The following is a 27607-nucleotide window of genomic DNA, read 5'->3' on the forward strand; positions in this document are numbered from 1 at the left end:
TTCAGGAATAAGTACACTAAATGGAAGGGTAATGCATGGTGAGTATAAACATGTCACTTTCCTGTACACTGTGGTTCTACAGTATTGATATCTATTATAGATTCACCTGCCTGAATCTCCCCCGTCGTCATGGTTGGAGTCCCACGGAAACAGTACAAATAGCAGTATTAAAGACATTACCATAGACCGCCATAGAAAGTAAAACACAATTTAGCAACCTTTCAACCTCATTTTATAGCATCCAAAGTTCAGCCAATCAGAGCAGAGACCTCAGAGTAACCTTTCCATAAAGAGCCATCATACCTCAGATTTCGAGCACAAGTGTATATAACGATTACTCGGAGGTAAAAAGGTGAGCTTGAACGGGGAGGAGGGAGGGTCAATGGGAATCTATAAAAGATATCAATACTGGAGAACCACAGTGTACAGGTAAGTAACATGTTTTTTCTCCAGTATTGTATCTTTTATAGATTCACATGCTTGAATCTGACTAGTTAGCAGTATATAAACAATAAAATAAAATAATGGGTTTGGGAAGGCGAACTATCCCACCATGACGTCAAAGATAAACACCCTAAGGCAAGAATAGAAACATGAAATCATTTGCATAAATACCTATACATATAGTGCAAGTAAAAAACATATAAATATATATATATGTATAGTAAGGGACGAAGTGCAGCCTGCCCAACAGCTATATCTGCCTTCCTCCAACCTGAGGCAGTAATGCTTCGTGAACGTGTGCGCCTTCGCCCATGCTGCTACCCTGCATATGTCAGGTAGAGATGCTCCTGCAAACAGGGCTGATGAAGTTGCCACCTTCCTCGTCAACTGAGCCTGCACCCTTGCAGGCAACGGATGGCCAGCCTTTTCATGGCAGAAGACAATAAGTGAAGTGACCCATCAAGAAATGCTTGTTCTAGTCAAGGCCTGTCCTTTTCAAGGTGCAGAGAAGGATATGAGCAATTGATAGGATTTACGGAAAATCCTTTTTCTATGCAGATAAAATTTCAAGCAGCGGTTAATGTCCAATGAATGGAGAGCTCTCTCCGCTGCCAAAGACGGATTAAGAAAGAACGTAGGTAGGATTATAGGCTCATTGTGGAAGTAAGAGGAAGGCACTTTTGGTATGAAAGAAGGATTAGTATGCAGTATAACCCTGTCTGGCAGGAACTGGAGATATGGTTAGTTTATAGTTAATGCCTTGATTTCGCTAATACATCTTGCTGGCGTAATGGCCAACAGAAAAGCCACCTTCCCAGAGAGCAACGTTAACTCACATTTGTGCACTGGTTTGAATGGAGGTCACATAAGCTGTGACAGAACTGTATTCAGCTGCCACAGTACTGGAGGAGGTTTAACAGTTGGATAGACCCTAAAGAGACCTTTCATAAATTCTTTGATGAGTCTATTAGACCACAAGGAAGATTGATCCGAGTGCATTCTATATCTGAATATTGAAGCAAGGTGAACTTTTATGGGAGAGTGCGAGAGCCCTGCTTTGGCTAGGTGTAAGAGATAAGGCAACACTTGCTCCAGTGAAGATGAAAGCGGATGCAATGAAGGGTAACACACCATGCACAAAATCTCTTCTATGTTGCAGTATAGCATTTGAGTATGGAAGGAGCTTGAGAGTTCTGCAGTATTGCGTTGCAATGTTCAGGTAGGCTCAAATTTCCAAATTCAGCGTGGTGAGGAGCCAATCCGACAAATGAAGAGAGGTAAGAAATGCGTTCTCTTACGCCGACGACACCCAGCTGATCCTCTCCCTCACCAGAGACCCCGACACCGCCAGAACCTGCCTACACAAAGGGATGAAAGACGTCGCCGAGTGGATGAAGAACAGCCGCCTGAAACTGAACTCGGACAAGACGGAAGTCCTCATCCTGGGATCTTCGCTCTCCGCCTGGGACGACTCCTGGTGGCCCCCAGCCCTGGGCACCGCACCCAAACCAACCGACCACGCACGCAACCTGGGCTTCATCCTGGACCCCTTCCTCTCGATGACCAGACAAGTCAACGCCGTCTCCTCATCGTGCTTCAACACCCTGCGTATGCTTCGCAAGATCTTCCGCTGGATCCCCACCGAGACCAGGAAGACGGTCACCCAGGCACTCTTCACCATTCGACTGGACTACGGAAACGCCCTCTACGCCGGAACCACAGCCAAGCTACAGAAAAGACTCCAGCGCATCCAGAATGCCTCCGCCCGACTCATCCTGGATGTCCCCGGACGAAGCCACATCTCCAGCCACCTGAGGAACCTGCACTGGCTCCCCGTCGACAAGAGGATCACGTTCCGGCTCCTCACCCACGCACACAAGTCTCTCCACGACCTGGGCCCCAAGTACCTCAACGACCGCATGACCTTCTACACGCCCACCCGCCAGCTACGGTCCACCAGCCTCGCCCTCGCAGCCGTACCACGCATCCGAATAGCCACCGCCGGAGGAAGATCCTTCTCTTACCTGGCTGCCAAGACTTGGAACTCCCTCCCCATCCACCTTCGGCTGACCCAGGACCATCTCGCCTTCAGGAAACAACTCAAGACCTGGCTGTTCGAGCAGTAGCATACCCCTCCCCCCAAGCGCCTTGAGACCCTCCCGGGTGAGTAGTGCGCTATACAAATGGCATGATTGATTGATTGATTGTAACTGCAGTTATCCAGTATTGGTATCTTTCATAGATTCACATAGTCAAGTCAAGTCAAGTCAAGTCATAACATTTATATAGCGCACTACATACCCAGAGGGTTTCAAGGCGCTTAGGAAGGGGAGGAGGATTATTTGTCAAATATCCACGTTTTAAGCTGCTTTCTGAACGCTAGGTGATTCTGGGTGAGGCGGAGGTAAGCGGGGAGTGAGTTCCATGTTTTGGCAGCCAGGTATGAGAAGGATCTGCCTCCCATGGTGGTCTTGTTGATGCGAGGTACAGTGGCGAAGGCTTGGCTGGAAGAGCGAAGTTGTCGGGAGGGGGTGTAAAAGGACAGTCGAGAGTTGAGGCAATCTGGTCCGATGTCGTAGAGTGATTTGTGTGCGTGGGTAAGCAGTCGGAAAGTAATCCTCTTATTGACGGGTAGCCAGTGGAGGTCTTTAAGGTGACCAGAGATGTGTTCGTTGCGTGGGATGTCTAATATGAGCCTGGCTGAGGCGTTTTGGATTCGTTGTAGTTTCTTCTGGAGTTTAGCGGTGGTACCTGCGTAGAGGGTGTTTCCGTAGTCCAGTCGGCTCGTGACTAGAGCGTGGGTGACTGTTTTCCTTGTTTCGGAGGGGATCCAGCGAAATGTTTTTCTGAGCATGCGAAGAATGTTAAAGCAGGAAGAGGATACGGCGCTGACTTGTTTGTTCATTGAGAGTGAAGAATCCAGGATGACGCCAAGGTTCCGTGCGTGGTCTGTCTGGATGGGTGCATTTCCGAGGGCTTCCGGCCACCAGGAGTCGTCCCATGCAGAGGGGGATTTACCTAAGATGAGGACTTCTGTTTTGTCTGAGTTCAGTTTCAGACGGCTTTGTTTCATCCATTCGGCGACTTCTTTCATTCCTTCGTGTAGGTTAGTTTTGGCGGTGCTGGGGTCCTTGGTGAGAGATAGGATCAGTTGAGTGTCATCCGCGTAAGAGATGATGTTGAGGTTGTGTTGGCGGGCGATGGCCGCGAGGGGGCTCATGTATACGTTGAAGAGGGTGGGACTGAGTGAGGATCCTTGTGGTACGCCGCAGATGACTTCGGTGGCCTCGGACTTGAAAGGTGGGAGGCGGACTCTCTGGGTTCTTCCGGTGAGGAACGAAGTGATCCATTCCAGTGCCTTTCCTTGGATTCCGATGTTTCTGAGGCGTTGTAAAAGGGTGCTGTGGCAGACTGTGTCGAAGGCTGCAGAGAGGTCGAGGAGGATGAGGGCGACTGTGTCTCCATTGTCCAGCAGAGTTCGAATGTCGTCTGTTGCTGCGATGAGGGCGGTCTCAGTGCTGTGTTTGGCTCGGAAGCCAGATTGTGAGGGGTCGAGGGATTTATTGGCTTCGAGGAAGGCGGCGAGTTGGTTGTTGACGGCTTTCTCGATGACTTTGGCCGGGAATGGAAGGAGCGAGATGGGGCGGTAGTTTTTGAGTTCGGTGGGGTCTGCTGTTGGTTTTTTCAGAAGGGCGGTGAGTTCAGCGTGTTTCCAGTCTTCTGGGAAGGTAGCGGAGTTGAAGGAGCAGTTGATGACGTCTCGGAGGTGCGGAGCTATGACGGAGTCTGCTTTGTTGAAGATGTGGTGAGGGCATGGGTCTGTGGGGGATCCAGAGTGGATGGAGTTCATCAGGCGGATGGTGTCCTCAGTGGAGATTGGCTTCCAGGCGTTAAGGGTGTTAACGGGGGGAAGATGGTCAGCTGATGGTAGGGTGGGTTGGCTTCCGGGTTGGTTGTCAAAGCTGTTGTGGATGTCAGCAATCTTGTTGTGGAAAAAAGAGGCTAGGGAATCGCAGAGGGTTTGAGAGGGGGTGATGTCGTTGGAGTTGGCCGAGGGGTTGGAAAATTCCTTGACGATGTTGAAAAGTTCCTTGCTGTTGTGGGCTTTGTTGTCAAGTCGATCTTTGAATGCTGTTTTCTTGGCTTTTCGGATCAGTTGGTGGTGGGTACGGATGGTGCTTTTGAAGGCGTCCTTGTTGCTGGTGGATGGGTCTTTTTTCCAGGCCTTTTCAAGGGAGCGGCATAGTTTCTTGGACTTCTTGAGGTCGTCGTTGAACCATGCGGCCTTCTTGATGCCAAGTTTGTGTTGACGTTTTTTCAGTGGTGCTAAGGTGTCGGCGGTGTTGGATAACCAAAGGGTGAGGTTGGAGGCGGCTTCGTTGGCGTTAGAAGAGAGGGCTGGGGAGGTTTGAAGGAGCGATGTGGAGATCTGTTCTGTGGTGATTTTGTTCCAGTTTCTTTGTAGAGTTGGTTGGAGGTGGATGATGGGTTTCGGCTTGTTGTAGGTGAAGTGAACGCAGCTGTGGTCAGTCCAGAGGAGATCCGTAGTGTGGCTGAAGGAGACATGGTTGCTGGAGGTGAAGATGGGGTCGAGAGTGTGACCTGCGATGTGGGTGGGGGAAGTGACCAGTTGTTTAAGTCCGAGGTTGTCGAGGTTGTCTAAGAGGGTGGCGGTGTTGCGGTCGTTGATCTATTCAAGGTGAAAGTTGAGGTCTCCCAGAAGGATGTAGTCTTTGGAGGGGAGCGCGTGTGGGGTGATGAAGTCCGTGATGTCTTCACTGAATTTTGCGCGTGGACCTGGTGGTCTGTAGAGGAGGGTGCCTCTGAGTGTGGTCTTGGGGTCGATGTGGATCTGGAAGTGAAGGTGTTCGGAGTTGGCGAGGTTGGCATCAGAGCTGGTTGAGATGCGGATTGTTTTCTTATGGACGATAGCGATTCCACCTCCTGTATGGTCGGTGCGGTCCTTGCGTGTGATCTTATAGTCATCAGGGATGGCGATGGCGATGTCAGGGGCGGAGGAAGCGTTCATCCATGTTTCCGTTAGGAAGGCGACGTCAGGAGAGATGGTGTCTAGTAGGTTCCAAAGGTCAATGGCGTGCCTGTGGACCGAGCGGGTGTTGAGAAGGATGCATTCTAGGTGGTTGGGGTCGGGAATCTGTGTTGTGGTCGTAGCGGTGTTGGTGACGGTGCTGCTGAATTTGCAGGAGTAGCAGGAGAAAGGTCCATGGGTGCGTCCAGGAGCGGCTTGGACGCAGGTGGGGGCGCGGCCGGGGTTAAGGGCTAGGAGGGTGGCGGCATCGTAGGTAATGCGGGGGGGGTGGGCGGCGAGAGTGGCAGGGGGTCTGGCGCTGGGCGCGGTCCAGGCGCGGACGGGCGTAGACGGGCTTACCTTTGGCGCACCTTCGGCGCGGGTTGGGCGCGGTCGCTGCGCGTGAACGCTGCGCACAAGAATACCTGTCATATATGGATGGAGGGAGGGGAGGGGCGAGGGCGTGTCAGCTGGGAGGCGGGTCGGGCACACGAGGAGGACAACAGATCAACAAAATGGAGGCGGGGGGAGGAGCGGAGCGTAGCGCTATTGGCAGGCGCGCAGACAGAGTAAATACACAGCTAAGAATCAGTATAGCGCTGATAATGCAGAGCGCTAGTACACAGCAGGCAAATACAGTTACAGTTATGGCAGAGATCTCTTCAGCAAAGCGGCGCTACGATGCCCAGCCAATGACAGTATAAGCACACAACCAGAATCAATATTAATATCTATAGCGCTGATAATGCAAAGCGCTAGCACACAGCAGGCAAAGACAAATTCAGTTAAGGCAGAGATCTTTTCAGCGAAGCGGCGCTACGATACCAAGTTGTAGCTAGGAGCACAGGGAGCGACCACTCTGTCCGTGAGGAGGAGTGAGTCACAGCGTTTGCAGCCGAGCAGCGCTGTATTAAGCTTAGTGGGAGGGCGTGTCAGCTGGGAGGCCTGAATCCTTCCCCGTCATCGGGATGGGAGTCCCCGGTACATAAATAAAGTAATGTCCCATTAGACATAAATAGTAACATAGCCATGTCCTTTTGTAAAAAGGACCAAACTCTAGAGAAGAGCCAATCAGCTATCACCTCCCTCTAGAACCCTCCTGGAAGGAGCTCCTGTCCCTCAGATTTTCGTAAGCACCGTGCTAAGTAGGAGTACTACTGAGAGAATTAGACGTGCCCTTCCAGGGGAGGTGGGAGGGTTGCATGTGAATCTATGAAAGATACCAATACTGGATAACTGCAGTTACAGGTAAGTAACGCATTTCTTATCCAGTATTAGTGTATCTTTCATAGATTCACATGCCTGAATCAGAGTAGCAAGCAATGATAAGCACATTTCGGATGGTACAGTAGATACAAATTCACCAGATAATAACATATCAAAGTGACAAATAGAAAACATCAGAATGTAAGCAAAGATACCATCAAGAAATACAATAGAGAAATGTGCGTATACGAAAAAAGGATGGTCGGATGAAAAGAAGGTTCACCTCTATCGAAATAGATGACGAAGTACTGCTTGTCCCACTGCCGCATCCTTCATAAGTTCTGGATCCAGGCAGTAATGCTTGGTGAATGTATGCGGCGTCTTCCATGTTGCCGCTCTGCAAATGTCTATTATAGGCACTAATGCGAAGAGCGCCATGGATGTAGACATCGCCCTAGTGGAATGGGCCCGTACTTTAGATTGCAGGGGCTGCCCCGCCTGCTTGTGACAGAACAAAATAGCTGCAGAGATCCAGCAAAAATACTTTGTTTAGTGAGTGGAAGGCCTTTTCTAGGTCTACTGTAGGCCACAAAGAGCTGGTTGGCTTTACGGAAGGTTTTCGTCTTCTCAATATAAAACTTTAGGCAGCGTTTGAGATTCAGAGAATGCAGAGTCCTCTCTGCCGTAGTGTAGGGGTTTGGAAAGAAAGAGCGTAAGACTACAGGTTCGTTGAGATGGAAATCTGACGGGACCTTTGGTACAGATTTTGGGTTTGTTCGTAATATTACTCTGTCCTGTTTGAACTGCAGAAAAGGCTCCTGGATTGAGAAAGCCTGGAGCTCACTTACTCGTCTTGTTGAAGTAAGTGCGAGAAGGAGTGCAGTTTTCCAAGAAAGGTACTTAAGATCAGCCCTGAGTATCAGCTCAAAGGTATGTTTCATGAGTTGATTAAGGACTGTGTTGAGCTGCCAAGCAGCAGGTAACGTTTTCACAGTAGGAAAAGTCCCGAAGAGGCCTTTAAGAAATTGCTTGATCAATCTGTGAGACCAGAGAGAAGGGCCAGAAGAAGATCTTCTGAAACGGGATATTGCCCCCAAGTGAACTCTGATGGAGGCATGAGCAAGGCCTGAGTTTGCCAAATGGAGAAGGTAATGCAATATTTGTACTGGAGAAGAAGAAAAGGAATGTATTTTCTGAGTTTTACACCAAATACAAAACCTCTTCCATTTTAAAGAGTATGTCTTGTTGGTACTGTCTTCTTGAGCCCGAGCCAGAATGGCCCTACAATCCGGCGGAATATCTAGATTCTGAAATTCTTTGAACTCAGGAGCCAGGCGGATAACCAGAGAGATGCCAGATTCGGATGCTGGACTTGCTGGTTGTTCATCGTAAGGAGAGAAGGAAACTGCCTCAACCGTATTGGTGGTTCCAGAGAAAAGAAGTTGAATCTCTGTGAACCAATGTTGGCGTGGCCAAGCTGGGGCTATGAGAATGTGCGTGCAAGGTTCCACTTTCAATTTCCTGAGGACTCTGGGAATCATCGAAAATGGTGGAAAAGCATATGCAAAGACGTTGCACCAATGCGATCGAAAATGCATTCCCTAGAGATCCCTTCTGGGGATGCCAGCTTGCAAAGTGTTGGCATTTGGCATTGTGCTTTGTAGCGAATAGATCGATGAGAGGAGTGCCCCATTGTGAGAATATCTGGTCGAGGATCTCCTGATCCAATTCCCACTCGTGAGACGTTGTGTGTTGTCTGCTTAGTGAATTGGCTAGAACGTTGTCTGTGCCTGGGACATACTCCGCCCGAAGGGTGATATTGTGCAGGACCAACCAGTTCCAGATTTTTTGCAACTCGCGAGAGAGTGTTAGAGAGCGAGTTCCTCCCTGCTTGTTGAGATAGTGCATTGTCGTGGTATTACCAGAGAATTTTTGATTCTTGGGAGAAAAGCTTGAAGGGCGAGGAAGACTGCCCGTAGTTTGAGGAGATTTATATGAAGCCCTTTTTCGAAGGGGGACCACTTTCCTCTTATCTGCAGTTCTTGAAGGAAAGCTCCCCAGCCTCCCAGTGAGGCGTCTGTTGTGATGATATGCGGTGAAGTTGGAAGCAAGAAGGGCAAGCCTTGAGAAAGGTTCTGAGGAGAAATCCACCATTGCAGAGCCTTGACCATCTGAGGGGTCATTCTTATGAGATCGTCGAATGAACCTGTGCATTGGAACCATTGTGCTGAGAGCGCCTCCTGGAGAGGGCGCATTCGAAGGCGGAAGTGTGGAACCAGCAAGATACATGATGACATCATTCCGAGAAGGGATTTAAAGAGGCGAACCGTCAAGGTTCTCTTGGAGGCTAGAAGAATGGCCAGTGTCAAGAGCTTGCCCTTTTTTTCCTGTGATGGAAAAGCTTTCTTTAGTCTTGTGTCGAGGGTAGCGCTTAGGAAATTTTTTTACATTGAGAAGGTAGAAGGACTGATTTGTCCTGATTGAGTGTGAGTCCTAAACGATTGAAAAGTTGTAGACAAGCGTTGGACGACCTGGACGCATCTTCTAAGGATGGAGCCTTGATCAGCCAATCGTCCAGATATGGAAAAACTTGATGGCGATGTTGTCTGAGGTATGCAGCCACTGGAGAAAGGCACTTCGTAAAGATGCGCGGTGCAGACTTGAGCCCTAAAGGCAGGACGCGAAATTGAAAGTGTCTGCCCGCTACTGCAAACCTTAAGAACTTCTTGTGATTCCTGTGAAAAGGGATATGAAAGTAAGCGTCCTGAAGATCCAGAGACACCATGTAATCTTCCACATCTAGAAGTTGCAAAACCTCCTGGATTGTCACCGTAAGAATCAACTGCTTTTTTAGGAATATGTTGAGGGCTCTGAGGTCTAAAATTGATCTCCATTTCTTTTCCTTTTTCTGTATCAGGAAGAAGCGGGAGTAAAATCCTTTCCCCCGTTGAGACAGAGGAACTCTTTCTATCGCCCCCTTCTGGAGCATAAGGGAAATCTCCTGGAGAAGTATACGTAGATTTTTGTGAAGCATAGGTCGGGGAGGGGTTTGGGGAGGGATGTGAATAAATTCTAGTGAATGGCCGAATTGAACTAATTGTAGAACCCAACGGTTCGTCGTAATTTGCTTCCAATTTGTTAGAAAATGGGAAATTCTTCCTCCAATTCTTGAGGGTCTAGATGAACTGGAGACTGGATGAAGTGAAGGGTCATTGCTGACGAGTGTTGCCTTTTTGTTGACCTTTACCATGAAAGGATGATTTTCCATAAGACGATTGCTGTTGCTGCTGCTGGCGCTGTTGATATTGTGGTCGATGTAGCTGACCAGAAGAGTATGACGACCGATATTGGTAATCTCCTCTATAGGAGGACTGCCCTCTCCCCCTTTATCCATGAAAGGACGGACTTTTGAATTGGAGAGTTCCCAATGCTCTGGCAGTATCCGTATCTTTCTTTATACTTTGGAGAGCCTCATCAATTTGTGGTCCAAAAGAAACTAGCCATCATAGGGCATATCCAAGATCTTTGTCTGAATTTCAGGACGAAAAGAAGTTGCCTTTAACCAACCTTGTTTTAACACTGCTGCGCCAGCCAGCTTTCGAAATCCAGTAGATGCGATATCCATCACACAGTCTATTATTTCCGACGCTGAGCGTTTACCTTTAAGTAATATTTTCTTTGCCTCTTCTTTTGAGTCTTGAGGCAAGGCCGCCAGATATGGAGCTGTGTCTGCCCATAACTGTCTATTATATAGCCCCAATAGCGTTAAGGCATTGGACGCTTTTACTGTCAACGCAGACGTTGAGGAAAAATGCTTTCCTATGTTATCCAACCTTCGGTCTTCTTTATCTGGCGGAGCTGTTAACGGGGCAGAAGGATTCTTGGACTTTTTCTGAGCCGCCTGTGTTATAACCAAGTCCGGCTTTGCATGTCCTATTAAACAAGCTGGAGCAGTATCAGGCGCCCTGTATTTCTTATCCAAACAAGGTAACACTGGAGGCACAGAGGAAGGATTTTGGATAATTTTCACACCTTGACCCCACAAGTATTCTATTATAGGTATAGATCTTACTGCTTTCTTGAAAGGCTCCTTAAAATCATACAAGAAGCAGTCTTGCTGGTGCAAAGTCATGGGAATTTGAAAACGTTGAGCTGCTCTCTCAACGACATTATGGACCCCCCCCCCCCCGATGTCTTCAGGTGGTGATTCAGCCTGTGCAGGCACTGGAGAAGCAGGACAGGGAATGACGTAGTCGTCCCATTCATGTTATGTTATGTTATGTTAATTGGGCTCTTCTATAGCGCAACGGCTACTCACAAAGGAGTGTCCCGGCGCTTTGGCGAAGAGGACCTTTATTGGAAAGAAAACATAACTGGGATTAAAAGACTTCACAATTCATAACTAAAAAGCCAGGTTTTTAATGCCTTTCTAAAAGACATCAGACTAGGGGCCTGTCTAAGATCGAAAGGCAATTCATTCCAGGCATGTGGTGCCAGGTAGTGAAACGAGCGCCCCCCTTGTCGAGTGCGTTTGATGGATGGAACGCACATTTTGAGCAGGGAGGCAGAGCGAAGAGCTCTGCTCGGTTTGTACAGAGCAAGCCGTTTTCTAATATACCTGGGGCCCAGGTCGTGAAGAGCCTTATAGGTTAGAGTCAGGCTCTTGAACAGCACCCTTTTGGCTATAGGGAGCCAGTGCAATTCCTTAAGCAGGTTAGAAGTACTCGCTCGTCTAGGAAGACCGTAGATGGCCCGTGCAGCTGAATTTTGCACAACCTGAAGTCTCCTTACCAAATATTTAGGAAGACCTAAATAAAGGGCATTTACATAGTCCAAGCGAGACCCTACCAATGCTAGAACGATAACCCTGCGATGGTTCACGGAAATCAAAGGAAGAAATTTCCTGAGCATCCTCAGGATACCGAAGCATTTCCCTGCAAGACTGGCTATTTGGGGTCCAAAAGTCAACTCATTGTCTACAATGATACCAAGATTTTTAACCTTGGTACTAGCATTGGTAGGAGGGAAAAGATCCTGGGGCCACCAACTTTTCCAATTTGGTTCAGAGACACACCCGAAAAAAAGCAGCTCCGATTTATCGGAGTTGCATTTCAGGCCGTGTCTCTTGAACCAGTCAAAGACTGCTTCTAAACAGCCTCTGATACGTGTCCCATCAAACATCTCATTCTTGTTCTGGGTGAACAAGAGCTGGGTGTCATCAGCGTAAGACACGATCTGAGCGCCAAACGACTCCGCAACCTCTGCAAGGGGGGCCATAAAGATGTTGAAAAGCAGGGGGCTAAGAATAGACCCCTGAGGGACCCCCACTTCCAGGACTGACATAGCTGCGGAGTGAGGTGGCGCCCTGATTGTTTGCCGGCGGTTGGCTAGAAATGACTTAAGCCAGTTCCACACCGTCCCCCTAAGACCACAATCCCAGAGTCGAATTAGGAGAGTGTCATGGGGAACGGTGTCAAACGCCGCCGACAAGTCTAACATGACCAACATGGCCTTACCTCCCGAGTCTAAGACCTCTCTAATGGCGGTGGTGACTTCCAGTAAAGCGGTTTCTGTGCTGTAATTCGCACGAAACCCAGATTGAGTACTGTGCAACATGTTGTTATTCTCAATAAAATCTGAGATGGATCGGTGCACATGCCTTTCCGCCACCTTTGCCAGAGCAGGGAGGAGAGAAATAGGCCTATAGTTGGCGTGTATGATGGGATCCAAAGTTGGTTTTTTAATTAGTGGAAGAATAAGAGCACTCTTCCAAGCCTGTGGAACAATGCCAGAAGAAAATGAGGAATTTAGAATGGAGTTAATAGGACTATTTAGCACAAAGGCTATTTTATTAAGACAAGAGACCGGGCAAGGATCTAAAGGGGAGCCCGATTTCAAGCCTGTCAAGTAGTCTAATGAAGCGGCAAGGCTTAACTGCGGAAATTCCCAAAGAGTGGGATTCACAGAAAAAACAGCATCCGGATCAACCACCCGAGACTGTTTAGAATAAGTTGCAAGGTCGGCTTGAATGGTAATTATTTTGTCAACAAAATAATGAGCTAGTTCATTCAGCCAAGATTTGGAATGACCCTGAGTAGAATTGGCCAAGGGCGGAGAGGTGAAGTCTCTAACAATATTAAAAATCTCCTTACAGGAGTTATCCGAGTCATCTATCCGACGTTCAAAGTAGGTTTTTTTTTCGCTCCAAATCATCTTATGGTAAGATCTAGTCAGGTCTTTAAATTTTTCTCTCTCACGAGGGTTATAGTCTTTTCTCCAGATTCTTTCTGCTCTCTTGCAACTTTGACGAACTGCTTTAAGCTTGGATGAAAACCAAGGAGCAGAAGCACGTTTATTTCCAGGCTTGACAACTTTCTCAGGCACCAGATCCGCCAGTATAGTTGTGAGCCACTCCGTATAAAGGGGTAGGTCAACTTCTACACTACCGGACAAAGTGCAAGGCGAACGTGCCAAAGCCTGAAGTAACGCATCACTAGATAATAGATGAAAAGGTCTGGACACACGCTTAGTACATGTCACAGGGTTCAATCTAGCAGGAGAAATACTAGAAAGACTAAAAGTGATTAGAGAATGGTCCGACCAAAGTACAGGCTGAGGAACAAGTACATTAATAGGAACCGTAGAAAAAACTTGGTCCAGAATGTGGCCCTTATTGTGTGTTGCATCATGGATGAATGGAGTGAATCCTAATGTTCCAGTAACCTCCATGAGTTTTATCGTGTCGGGATTAACAACCTCGTCCATATGTATATTTAAATCGCCCAACAGTAGGCAATGTTTAGATTTAAGGCATGGAACCGATAGGGCAGCCTGTAACTCATCCACAAAAGAACCTAAAGGACCAGGGGCGCGATATGCCAGAATGCCAGTACAAGCATACTGAGGAGACAGATGCAGAGTGAAACCTAGTGCCTCAGTATTCTGAATATTATCTACCGGAAAGGTAGTACAGTGCAGCTGGTTGTTGACTATAATCGCTACACCGCCCCCACGGCCAGATATTCTGTCTCTCCTAAAGATGGTATAATTAGGTGGGATGGCGTTTGCTAAGTCTGGAGCAGAGGAATCACTCAGACATGTCTCGGTAAGATAAAGGCAAGATATATCAGAGTTCGCAAGCAAGTTCCATATATCTAAGGCGTGGCCACCTAAAGAGCGCGTGTTGAGAAGTAAACAAGTAATGGTAGTCTCTGGAAGAGGATGAATAGGTCTCTTATATAAAGGGGCTCGCCAGCCACATATCTGACAGCCTTTTCTAAAAGCCCGATGGCCCGGAAAAACCGAGTGGCATCGCCCTATCGGAGGACGAAGATCGAAAAGGGTCTCAAACGAATAAGAATAGCACATTATTAAAACCAGTAGTACAATACCTGGCAACCAAGCAAGCCTGCCAGCCGTCCTGCCCCGTCTGCTGCCGGAACGCTGACGGGCGCAGACGGGCGCAGACGGGCAGGACTCTGGCACGACTCAGGCGCAGGGAAGGCGCCACCTTGCGCGTCACCGCTGCGCGTTGAAAAAGTGGAGCTTTAAGTAGGCCGGCGGAAGTACAGAAACCCAGGCGCCACGACCCGCACCAATATGGCGGCGTCAGGCTTCGCTGGTTACACCAGTATGGCGCTCCCTCACCACCCCAGAACCGGGCCCGCCAAACGGCGGTGCAGGATAATATTTTAAGTGCAAGTGAGGGGCCAGAATAAACGCTAAGGCAGACAGAAAGTATTTGTATTAAAATCACAAATAAGACAAACAAAAATGCTACGTTAAGCTAGCAATTTTAAAATGAGCGCGTTAGCGCAGAATCGCGCAGTCCTTAGGCACAGCGTCTACCTTCTAACCTTACAGGCACCAATTGGCCAGGGAAGATCGTCCGGCAGGTTCCGCCTTAAGTAGGCCGGCGGAAGTACAGAAACCCAGGCGCCACGACCCGCACCAATATGGCGGCGTCAGGCTTCGCTGGTTACACCAGTATGGCGCTCCCTCACCACCCCAGAACCGGGCCCGCCAAACGGCGGTGCAGGATAATATTTTAAGTGCAAGTGAGGGGCCAGAATAAACGCTAAGGCAGACAGAAAGTATTTGTATTAAAATCACAAATAAGACAAACAAAAATGCTACGTTAAGCTAGCAATTTTAAAATGAGCGCGTTAGCGCAGAATCGCGCAGTCCTTAGGCACAGCGTCTACCTTCTAACCTTACAGGCACCAATTGGCCTCATCATGGTTAGACTGGGTGTTTCGCAGTTCTACCTCCTCATGCTGATTCTCCTCCTCTTCATCATCAGTAGATGGAGGATGCAGTAAAATGACAGGTTCCGGCTGTAAATTTAAAGGTGAAGCCTGTGGTCTTGGTGATTGAGACACCATCAGAGGTTGAGGTTAAGGAGATGTTGGAAACCTCTGTTTGTAGTCCGTAATGAGGTACTGCAAGTCCGAGACCAAAGAGGCTGGAAGACAAACCATTGGTGGAGGAGGTGGTTGATATTCTCCCTCCTGTTGATGGTCTTCCTCATCTGAACTGTCCTGATATTTTACATTAAGTTCAGAGGGGCTTGTCGCAGTTTAAAACATGTCCCCCTCATCTGAATCCTCCTCTTCCAGAAGACATGCTGGGGCAGTGGTTGGACCCTACTTGGCGATGTTAGGGCCGGCGTCAATGTCTTCTTTGTAACAGATTTGGATCTGTCATCGTCGACAAGCTCGTCGACGGTGTGGTCGTCGACGGTGAAACGTCGACGGGTGTCGTAGTCGATGGAGTTATCGTCGACAGAGCCGTCGTCGACACTGCTGTCATCACCAGTGGAGATCTCGTCGATGGTGTAGTCTTCGTTGACTGAGCTTTCGTCGACGATGGCGTGGACGTCGACGAGGCTGTCTTCGTCGTCGAGCTCGTCCTCGGCGATCGGAGCATCGACAGTAGCTCCGACATCGATGATGTCTTATTGATCTTTATCGTCGACGACACGGTCTTACCTGCCATCGACGATGGAGTCGTTGTCGTCGACGAGGTGAATGATGACGTTGCCATTGACGTGGAGACTGTTGTCGTCGATGAAGTCACACATAATGCTGTAAATATAGCTCTCCTCGTAGCTGAAGTCGTTGTCGACGTTGTCGTCGTCGTCGATGGAGTAGAAGTAGGCTTTTTGAAGGTGGGAACTTCCTGAAAGGACACCTTTGATGTTAGAGCCTTGGAGTGGACCTCTGAAGACTTCTCAAGTGTCTTCTTTTGAGGAGGCTGTGACGAAGAGCCCGGAGACACCACCCTTGGTCTTTTTTGAGAGGACTTAGAGGATACTAAAGATCCCTCACTCTCCTCAGAAGACTCCAGTTGGTCCCTGTCTTTCAGCCTTTGTAGGCAAATTAAAAGGTGTCCCTCCCGATCTTTGAGGGTTTTTGTGGCGAAGGTACGACATGCCTTGCAATCCTTGGAAGAATGGTCTGGATAAAGGCAATATAGACAATCATGATGTTGATCATCTATATGTAGTCTCTTCTTTCCACAGGAATCACAGGGCCTAAAAAGACAATTTTTAGGTGTCTCAGCCATGAAGATATGAGGAAACTCAGTCCAGAATATGAAGAAAATCACCAGAAAGCACTGGAAAACCAGTTGAGAAGTAAACTGAGCAGAGCTCAGAGGAGACACCCTTAGCAAGACGTGCAGTAGAAAATCTGAGGGACAGGAGCTCCTTCCAGGAGGGTTCTAGAAGGAGGTGATAGCTGATTGGCTCTTCTCTAGAGTTTGGTCCTTTTTACAAAAGGACATGGCTATGTTAATAATGTGGGGCCCTTGGGCCTATTACTATTTATGTCTAATGGGACATTACTTTATTTCTGTACCGGGGACTCCCATCCCGATGACGGGGAATGATTCAGGCATGTGAATCTATGAAAGATACCCTAATACTGGATAATTTGCGGATGAACTACTTGGCCTTGGTTCATGTAGAGAAGATCCTCCTTTGGAAGAAAGAGAATTGGAGCACACTCTGATATGCGATGCAGCTCGGTGTACCAGTCCTGTGTACCTCAACTGGAAGCAATAAGAATCAGCCGACACGGCTCCTGCTTCATTTTCTGAAGGACACAAGGGATGAGAGGAAATAGAGGGAAGGTGTACACGAATATCCCCGCAAAAGAAAACAGAAAGCCATCTCCCCATGACTCTGGCTGAGGATTCCTGCTTGTGAAGAAGGTGCACTTTTTGTTGAGGTATGTAGCTAACAGATCTAATTTTGGCTAACCACAGGACTGGAAGACTACCTGGAGCTGCTGATCATTCAGTTCCCATTCGTGGCATTGGTGGGATACCCTGCTGAGAGATTTGTCTCATTTGTGGACACACGGCACATGCTCCACCTGCAATGAGATGTGGTTGGCAAGAAGCCGCGCCAAAAGCTTGGCGGGAAAGCACTCGAGATCTTGTGCCGCCTTGCTCTCAAAGGTAGAATATGGTGGTAGTATTGTCCGTCCGGACAGAGAACTGAACAGTTCTAAATTCGAGTTAAGAAGGCTTTCAGGCCTAGGAATACTGCCCTGAGCTCTAGAAGGTTTATGTGGCATTTTGACTCCTGTTGGGACCATTTGCCGTGAACAAGCAAGTCCTGGAGGTGAGCACCCCCATCCCTACATCGATGCATCTGAGGTCATCACCAACTGTTGCACAGTGTGAATGAAGGTGAGGCCCTTTGTAAGATTTTCTTTGGTCCTCCTCCAAGACATTGCAGTTCTCATAGGAGCCGAAATGTGAATCATGTCATTGAGCGACCCTTGAGATTAAATCCATTGAGTATCCAGCTGCTCCTGCAGCGGCTGCATGCGTAAACTCCAATTGGGGATCAACGGGATGCACTAGGACATCACCCCCAGCATGGACTTGAATATTCTCACAGAAACAGACTTTTTTGATAAGAGAAGCTGTGTTAATTCTTGAATGCATGATATTCTTTCTTGAGTGGGAAAGGCTTTACCGAGATCCGTGTCGAGGCATGCCCCCAGAAAAATCAGAGATTTGGAAGGAATGAGGGAAGATTTTTCCAAACTGAGATGAAGCCCTAGAGACTGGAAGAGATTCTGGCAGGCTTGAGGGGACACTTTGGCCACCTGGAATGTAGGAACCCTTATTACCAGTCGTCCAAGTAGGGAAACACCTGGTGTCCTGAAAGTCTTAGAAAGGCTGCTATTGGGCCATGCATTTGGTGAAAACCCTGGGAGACGATTTTAAATCAAAAGGGAGCACCTTGAACTGATGATGGTGCCCTGCCACTTCCAGCCTGAGAAATTTCCGATGCTTGGGGTGAATGGGAATGTGAAAATAAGCATTGAGGAGATCGAGAGAAGACAGATAATCTCCTTTTTCCATGAGAAGAAGGATCTCCTGTAGAGAGAGCATCCTGAAGGATTGTTTTGATGAACTTGTTCAGCAACCGGAGGTCCATGACCTGCCTCCATTTCCCTGTTTTCTTCTTGATGAGGAAGAAGTGAGACTAGAATCTCTAATTGCGTTGTTAGAGGGGTACCTCTTCTATGGCGTTTTTGGAAAGGAGTGATTTTATATCCTTCTTGAGATCTGAAAGATGACGAAGCGGAACTTTCCGCGGTGGGGCATTTGGAGGGTGCTGAACGAATTCCAGGGGGTGACCGAGCTGGAAGATGCCTAACACCCATTTGTCCGATGGTATGGACTTCCATTTTTGCAAGAATTTCGAGAAGTTGGGTACGGATTGCTGTGGGACTGTAATGGCAGGGGCCTGGTGATACTCATTGTCTCCTGTTAGGAGTCCTGGTACCTTCCCGCAGATTGCTGCCTCTTATGTCTGTAGGTCTTGTGTAGGACTGTGCAGTATTGGATCGAAAGAATTGATTGTATGGTTGGTAGGTATTCTGTGTGTAAGTCTGAAACCACTGTTGGAATTGCGGTCGAGATGTATATTGCCCCCAAACTCTACCTCGAAAGGACTGGAAGTGTTGTTGCTGAAAAGTGGCTGGTAGTTTTCCAGTGTCCGTGTCTGCTTTTATGGACTCTAGTGCCTCCTCAATGTACTTGCCGAACAAGCACTCCACATCAAAGGGAATATCAAGTACTTTGGCCTAGACCTCAGGACGAAAGGTGGTCATATCCCTAATTTCTAATAATTAATCGACAGGGTATACTACTATTGTGTTTTACATTTGTACGACACACAGAGAAGTGACCCTCTTCAGACATTTGTGATTTGTGATTTCTAACCGACATCTATCAAAGCAATATTACATCCTTCTAACAGGTACTATGAGCAGCATCTCTAGAATACCTATATATAAAAAATGTCTTTATTGCAACTAGGTTTGAATGCCACATCTGTAGGCACTTTGAAGATACAGAATTACTTTTACCTAGTTTGAGATTCATAGTTTAAAGACGTCACTTCAGCTTCCTTTGCATCTATATGGCATTGTTGTGTTTACTTGATTCATTGAAAAGCTTTTTGCATCAAACCATTAGATTGCCATATTTTAATGCATATGTTGTTTTCATATATATGTTTTCTTAGGTATTTGTTTGATCATCTCTTCACGTGAAAATACCAAACTGAAGGTTGTTTTTGTCATATCTTGTAAGTTTATATTAATTTATACATATATCAATGTGCTAGAAGTTGTCTCCCAGATTAAGTGAATAGCTACCCAAACGCAATAGTTAGACTTTGCACTTTGAAATTTGAGTACTTTACAATCTTCTGTTCGAAATATGTGTATCGTATCACAAGTTAGACACAAAGTTAAAATGTGAGACCCTCTAATGTTAGGTTGGCGGCAAATTGTTATAGAGTTTGTAATGTAATTATGGAATATATTATGTATGGTTGTATATTATCTGTCGATCTATCAGTAGTAATTGTAGATGTGAGTTATTTGAGAAATATAATGTACCTATTGTTTGTTATATTTATTTACAGATGGTTATATGTGACTCCTGAAGAAGGCGTTTTCGCCGAAACGCGCGTCGAGTATTTCTTCTTCATTTGTTTCTGGGCACCCTGTAGTAATCAATTGTGGTGTCTTTTTAATTTTGTAATAGTGTATGGTTTATTACTGTGTATTTCATATATGAATATGTTTGCCTTTTACGTATGATTATGTACTTTTTGCACGCCTGTTCCTAGTTATAAGTGGGTACCATTACTTGTTGTCTATCGCTAGACTGCCTAGGATTTTTTGCACACACTCTCAGCCAACCCTGACAACGAAGCACCGCTGCTCCTGCCATCTGGCAAAAGGCAGTAGATGACAAGTCCATGGTAATCTCAATGAGCTCTGAAGATGCTCTTTCACCTTCAGACAGAATGTCCTTCGCCTCCTTTTTTTTAATCCTCCGAAAAAAACTCCAACAATGAGGAAATATCCAACCACATCTGCCGATCATATTGTCCTAAGATAGCCATGGCATTATAGGACGAGATAGAGGTGGCCTCCAGAGAAGGAAACTGTTTCCCTAGGTTGTCGAGCCGGAGACTTTCCTTATCCGGGGGAGCGGAGCATGGGGACAATGGATTTTTGGCCCTTCGATGTGCTGCCTGCATAATAACAGAGTCCGGTCTAAGATGACCAATGAGGCATGTGGGCGAGTTGTCAGGGGCCTTGTACTTTTTGTAAAGCTTTAGAATCACCGCTGGAATAGAAGCTGGTGTTTTCATTAGCTTGAGGCCCTCCTGCCACAGAAAATCCACTATGGGGATAGCCCTGATGGAACTCTGAGTGTCTGCCTTGAAAGCGTACAAAAAAACTTTCAGTCAGCTTACCGGCATGGGCAGATCGAAGCTCTTGGAGGCACACTCAAACAGATCGTGAAAGCCACCAATGTCTACAGGTGGAAAATCCACAGGAGGGTGGGTAGAAGATGGTGGCATGGGAGCTATATAGTCATCCCATTGATCTACATCCTGGGTTTCTTTGTGATGATAATCGGTGGAGGTCGCCAATACAGCCATCAGCGGCACCATCGGTGCGCTGTGTAGACCTTCGTCTGAGGAGCCGCCATCAGAGTCCTCAATGGGGAGATGGCCAACTGTGATATCCCCATCAATAGTGAAGTTCTCGTCAACGATACTGTCATCAACGTTAGTTGCGGACCCCACGACGGTGACACTGTCGACGTTTTGACCATCATCATCGTAGCCATTGTCAATGGGATGGTTCACAGTGTAGAGACAACAGCTTTTCTTGTGGTAGTGAGAGTCTTCGACCACGAAGCCGTCGACGGTAGAGATGACTGGTGCAGAGGACTATTTCGAGGCCACCATCTGAGGTTTTTTGTGATGTTTTACCTCAGATTTGTCTTGCTCCTGGGACTTGGACCCTTTTGAGTCCCCATGATGAGAAGAGGAGCTGTCTTCCTATCTTTTCCTAGAGGAAGAATTGGCTTTTCCCTCAGGTTCATATTCTGAGTCAGAAGTAGCCTTCTCCTTTTGGAGCCAGAGGAGTAGCCTCAAATCTCTGCCTTTTAGAGTTTTGGCGGAGAAAGTGCGGCTATAGTTGCATTCCCTGGGTTTGTGGTCAGTGTAGAGGCAATAAAGCTCCTGTTTGTGGGGGTCTTCAGAAAACAACTTACACTTGCTACAGGTCTTACAGGGCCTGGACAGCCCTTTTTATGCTCTGGTATCTTGAAAATGAGAGGTAAAGACACAAAACAGTAGTACCTTGAATGTAGCTGAAAGCTGGAGGTCAAAAGATGAAGAGAATAACGGTCACTGAGCAGAACTCAGAGAGACTCCCTGTCACACGATGTGCTGTAAGAAATCTGAGGTATGGTGGCTCAATCAATCAATCAATAAATCAGCACTGGTAAAGCGCAACTACTGACCCGTGAGGGTCTCCGGGTGCTGGGGGTAGTAGGGCGGCTCTGTAGTACGCTGGGGTCTTGAGATCCTTCCATAACTGGGGCAATGTGGGAGATCGCCAGAGGTGGATTGGGAGGGTGTTCCAGGCTTTGGCGGCGAGCTAGGAGAAGGACTTTCCTCCCGTTCTAGTCTTATTGATCCAAGGGATGGTGGCTAGAGAGAGCAGGGCTGATCGGAGGTGTCTTTTGGGTGCGGGGAAGAAGAGGCGACTGTTCAGGTATGCGGGACCGGTGTTGTGAAGGGCCTTGTATGCGTTAATGAGGAGTTTGAAGGTTATTCTTCTTTCGACTGGAAGCCAGTGGAGATCGAGCAGGTGTTGGGTGAGGTGACTGTGACGGGGATGTCAAGGAGCAGTTTGGCGGCGGTGTTCTGGACAATCTGGAGTTTGCAAAGGAGTTTCTTGTTGATTCCGGTGTAGAGAGTGTTGCCATAGTCTAGTCTGCTGGTGATGAGTGTGTGTGGGACAGTTTTTCTGGATTCGGTTGGGATCCATCTGAAAGTCTTTCGGAGCATGCAGAAGGTGTTGAAGCAGGTCGAGGATACAGCGTCGATCTGGAGGTTCATTGTAAGCGATGAGTCTAGTATGATGCCGAGGTTTCGAGCGAGGTCCGTCAGGGTGGGGGGAATTCCAGAGACGGAGGGCCACCAGGAGTTGTTCCCTGCAAAGGGGGTAAAGCCAAGGACGAGGACTACTGTCATTTCTGAGCTGTGTTTCAGGCAGCTGTTCTTCCTGCAGTCGGCAACGGTTTTCATCCCTTCTTGAAAGTTGTGTTTGGTTTGTTGGTGAGGGAGAGGATCAGCTGGGCGACGTTGGCGTAAAAGACGATATTGGGCCCGTGGTTCCTGACGATGGTTGCGAGGTGGGACATATAGACGTTCAAGAGGGTGGTGCTGAGGGAGGAGCCCTGGGGCACTCTGCAGTTGGTCTCTGTTGGTTCCAAAAGGTAGGGAAAGGATCTGTAGGGGAAGGTTGCTCTGAGATCTCTGCTGTGATTGGCTGAACTTTGGATGTTATAAAATGAGGTTGAAAGGTTGCTAAATTGTGCTTTTCTTTTTATGGAGGTCTATGGTAATGTCTTTAATAATGCTATTTGTACTTTTGCAGTGGGAGTCCCACCATATTGATGGGGAAGAATCAAGCATGTGAATCTATAAAAGATACAAAACTGGAGAATCCTGGTTGCATTCTGTCACATCATTTTTATTGTTTGTGGCTTAACAGCTTTTTTGCATGTAATCCTTTTAGTACACAAACACTGCTTTTAACTAATACTTTCTGTTTTGACTAAAAGAAGCCTAATTTGGTAAATTACTTTGTGGGACAGAGCACAACACTGTTTAGCATCCCTGAGATGAGATAACAGTAACACTGAAGCGTTTGTTATTCCTTGGTGTACAGGATACACCTAGGCGGCCATCTTGGACAGGGAAGGTCAGAACTAGCTGGTTCTGAGGTCAATGAAAGGTGGGAGCATGCAGTAAAGCCATTGCACCACATCACAGGGCTGATGCCTGTGGCGCCAATGTCTTTTTGAGTCTTGAAGCCTGATGTTAAATTTAATTTTCTGAGCATGGAACTCCAGGACTGCTGGGTTTTTGTAGCCTTTCCTCACAGAGGAAAAACATAGCAACCGGCTCTACTTCTAAACATGAGGGATGAATGCTGATGCTCTCCGGTATTTAAAATTTACAAAAACTTCAAGTATGTGGGAGTAAGGGTGCTGGTCCCTGTAGCCCATGCCGCTGACAGACACTGATGTGACATTTCCAGCCGGACAGAGGTCTAATTTTTACTTTCACGAGAATACAAGAAAAAATCTCCACCAATTCAACAAAGTGGGGCATAAGCCTGTACCCTACTAGAACAAACACGGAAAATACAGTAGAGAACGTAAAACAAAAAGGGCTTTTTAGGCAAAAGCTCTCCACCGTGAAGGACTGTTAGCCAGCCCATCCACTTGGATTATTCCCCAATTGAAGCAATCGTTTTAACATAGACGCTTCTCCCTTGCTGCCCGATTTAGGGGTCACCAGTTATCATTAACAACCTCTATCTAGACCGGCAGAAGCTCTCTGACTTCTCTATGGCAGATGAGGCTTACATCCATTAGGCATTTTAATTTTGTCCTGATGATGATCCCCATAACTTAATAGTGGGATCGAAACGCCGTCGACTTCAAATGCGTACCTTATACATTTCTGTACCATGTGCCATCTAACATGTAAAGGTGCTTGTTGAATTTTCTGTTCTATTATCTGAATTGTGGAAATTACAGTATCATAAGCTTTTGCCTAGTAAAAATTAGACCTCTGTCCGGCTGGACATGTCACATTAATATAGAAACGACTTCTATTTATTTTACTACACATCCTTGCTTGTAAGGGACCACTGTTGCTTGAAAAAGAATTAATTCCTAAGGTCCTTTGCTGACTTGTTTGGATGCCCTTGCTGTTTTCAGATATGATATAGCTGACAGACACTGAGGCAGACATCAGGTGTACGCAGCCTGGGCACAGAGCTTTCCGCTCTGGATTCCTTACCTTTCCGAGCATGGATATGTATTTCAAATGGCGTTCCTCGAAGAGCGTGGGGTCTTCATAGCCCACAAGGCTCGTGGAGGGCCACAGACTTTCTTTTGCTTGTTGATCCCTTGCAGGCAGGTCTGCCAGAAGCTCATAATCTGGAACAAAATGAAAGGTTTGGGTGTCAAGCAAAGGTGAGGTTACTAGTGAGTTAAACTGATAGAGCACAGTATTGGAGCTACAGAGTGTGATACAGATCCCCCGGACTCACGTCAATGCCTGTGACATAGACCCTGGCACTGGGAAGTGTCAGGGTCATACAGAACCTGCACTGGGCATATTATGAGTGATCTGTACCTGGCCCTGGACACAAAAGATGCATTATAGACCTCAAGAACTAGAAGCAATAGGTGTGAGAGGGACCCCGAACAAGTGTTCCAGTGTTTGTGATATGGAGCCTGACACTGGATACAAGAGGTGCGATATGGTTTCTGGAACTGCAAATAATAGGTGTAATACAGACTCTAGACCTGTAAACGATACATGTAATATTGACAGCAGAACCTAAAAAACAAATAATTTACAGCCAGATTCATCATTGTCCCTTTTGCGAGTCCTTAATAGCGATTATTAAGGAATCGCTATTAAGGGCAAAATGGAATTCATGTAGAAATCGCAAAATAAATTGCGATTCCTACAGCTTCCTTATTTGCGATTAGCAAATTGCTAATCGCAAATAAGGAATAACTCCCCATTCATTCCTATGGGCCTGAAGGCCCATAGGAATGAATGGGGAGTTATTCCTTATTTGCGATTAGCAATTTGCTAATCGCAAATAAGGATGCGATTTCAAGGGTGCCAGGGGTGTCCAAAGGACACCCTGTAGCACCCCTGAAATGAAAATGTAGACTGATGTTGCGCACACACATGTCCAAAGGACATGTGTGTGTGTAACATACCACTTAGAAAAATGCACTGAAGTGCATTTTTCTAAGTTTTCCCTATTTACCACAAAGTCAGACTTCGCAGTAAATAGCGGCCAAAAATTGCGAATTCGCAAATTAAAAATGGTTAATGAATTGCATATAAGGAATCTCAAATAGAGATTCCTTAAATGCAATTCCTCGCAATTTTGCGATTAGCGATTTTTGCATTTGGGATGATGAATCCCAAATGCAAATATTGCGCTCGAAAAAGGGCCAGATTCTCAGAATCGGGCCCTTTGCGAGCGCAATTTTCAATGATGAATCTGGCTGATGGACTTTAGAACTGGACACAACAGATGTATTATGGGATCTAGAAATGGATACAAAATGTGTAATATGGACTCTAGAAATAGAAACTACTGATGTAATATGGGCTCTGGCAGTCTATACAAAGGTATAATATGGATTCTGAAACGCAATGCAAGCAGTGTAATATTGACTTTGGCACTTGATACAAGGGTATATCATTAACTCACATTCTATACAAGTGTTGTATTGTGGACTCTAGAACAGGATACAATATATTTATTATGGGCCATAGAACTGGCTACAAAATGTGTGATATGCACTCTAGAACTTCAAACTACTGATGTAATATGGACTTTGGCAGCCTAAATAAAAGATGTAATATGGGCTGTAGAACTGTAAACAAGCAGTGTAATATGGACTGTGGCTGTAGGGAAGAAGGATCTTTCTGGCTTAGATACCCTCACTTTGTGCCTGGTGTCAGTGTGTTTTAACTGTAGTTCACTGGGATTTTGCTAACCCATTGGCAGTGCTCTCGCCTCTAAATTCTCTTGTAAGTACTTTGTACACCCCACAATTGATATACCGGGGTACCATTACCAGTCCCTAGCATTTGGTACTGAGGTACCCAGGGCATTGGTGCAGCAGGGGTCTTCTACGGTCTGCAGCATGTATTATTGCCACCCATAATGGCCCATGCGAACTGTCTGCAGAGCTGCCATTGCGGTCTGTCTGAAATAGTGCTATGAGACCTTGGAGTGACCACCCTCTGCCCAGCTCCTCCCTAGGGAGATGCCCAGAGCTTCTCCAGGTGACCACTTGATTCTGCCATGTTGAATCTTGGCCACTGGGAGCACCTGACTGGCTAGGACAGCTGAGTAGCGTCCCTCACCCTCTCTGATAGGTGGGTCACCAGAGAAGAGCTCCTTCCCCTTTTTAGGGTTACTTAAGGCTCCTCTATGGGTGGGTCCTTAGATTTGTCCCAACAACAACTTCTAGAACCAACTGCCATTACCTGAAGATTGTTCCGCGACTCTACTGCGGGTGGACACTGGAACTCTGCTGTTCTTCAAGCCAGGAATGAAGACAAGACTGCTCCCGGTAGGAAGAATCCAGCTGCATCTTCGTCCCTGTGCCTCTTCAAGTACAGCAACACCATGACAGTGCATCCTCTGAGTCACCAAGGACTCAGTCTGCGTCCAAGCCTGAAGGAATCTCCCTTCAATTGAAGGAATCACTTCCCTGCATCTGCAGGCACCTCAACGACAGGTTTGCTGATCCTGTTGTCCCATGGACATTTCCCGGCTTTGCAAAACAGGTGGTAGTTTGTTGGTTTTCTAGGGGCCTGACCAGCCTTCTCTGTAAGTTGGGAGACTGTAATCCTTCTCCAGTCAATGTGAACGCCTCCCTGTGCACCGCATCTGTTTGGCATTACCAAGGCTTGTTGGCTCTCTTCACAGAGGACCTTCAAGCTTTAAGGAGCCCCTGCCTGCAGCACTGCCCAGTGCCAAGCACGTCATCCTGCCTGCATCACCTGCATCCTGGGCCTTCCTCTCCTGTGGGCTGCTGAGGCGTCCTTGTTACTTCCTGTGCCTGCTGCCAGAGAGTCCACGAGGGGGCTCCACCAATTCCTGCTGATTCTCCATCATGCTGAGGGCTGGTCCTGACTTACCCTTGCTGGGTTTGTCCCTCAGACCTCGCTGGTCTGCAACCAAGCATCTTCTATTACGAACTGCTGCTTGCGTTTGTCAAGGCTTGTTGGTGGTCCTGCCGGCCACTGACCTTCCTGCGCTAGTCCACCAGCATGGGACAGCTTGTGAAAGGCTCCTGGGTTCCTGCAACATCGCCTGGTCACCACAGCTGCTGTTTCTTCTGCTTCGTGCTACACCAAGAACCTTCAGTCAGGGCTGGTACTGTGCTCCTGTGCCCCCTGGTCACCTCCGGGTGGTTTGGACTATATCCCCTCTGCTTTCAGGTTCTTCTCATCTGGATTCTTTGTCCTGGTTCCACCGCCCTGGTCCAAGAGACGCGGGTAGCTCCTGTACTTCCACAACCCTCCATTAGCATCTACAGAGGTTTCTGGCACCACTTCACCTCTATGTACCTGGGCTCCCTGGTGCAGGTATCCATATATTTTGGGTTTCCACAGGTGAGTTGGCTCTTTAACCTTCCTTGATGCAAGTGGTTCCTATGGGGTCTTTTGGGAAGGGCCCTAGAACTTGAAATTTCCAACCACGACTTACCCTGTGTTGTCTTCTGGACGTCTGGCCCTGT

The 27607-nt window shown here is 47.3% G+C and overlaps 1 protein-coding gene across 1 annotated transcript in view; it reads right to left on the bottom strand.

Moving 5' to 3' along the window:
* Nucleotides 1-27607, bottom strand: part of JAK3 (Janus kinase 3) — a 279679-nt gene that overhangs the window by 57091 nt on the left and 194981 nt on the right. Inside the window, exon 18 of the mRNA XM_078669301.1 lies at nt 24120-24259. Within this exon, the coding sequence (XP_078525427.1) occupies nt 24120-24259 (140 nt within the window). The remainder of the gene's footprint in view (nt 1-24119; nt 24260-27607) is intronic.

The sequence above is a fragment of the Lissotriton helveticus genome, chromosome 12 (genome assembly GCF_964261635.1).
Source record: "Lissotriton helveticus chromosome 12, aLisHel1.1, whole genome shotgun sequence".
NCBI classification, from domain to species: Eukaryota; Metazoa; Chordata; class Amphibia; order Caudata; family Salamandridae; genus Lissotriton; species Lissotriton helveticus.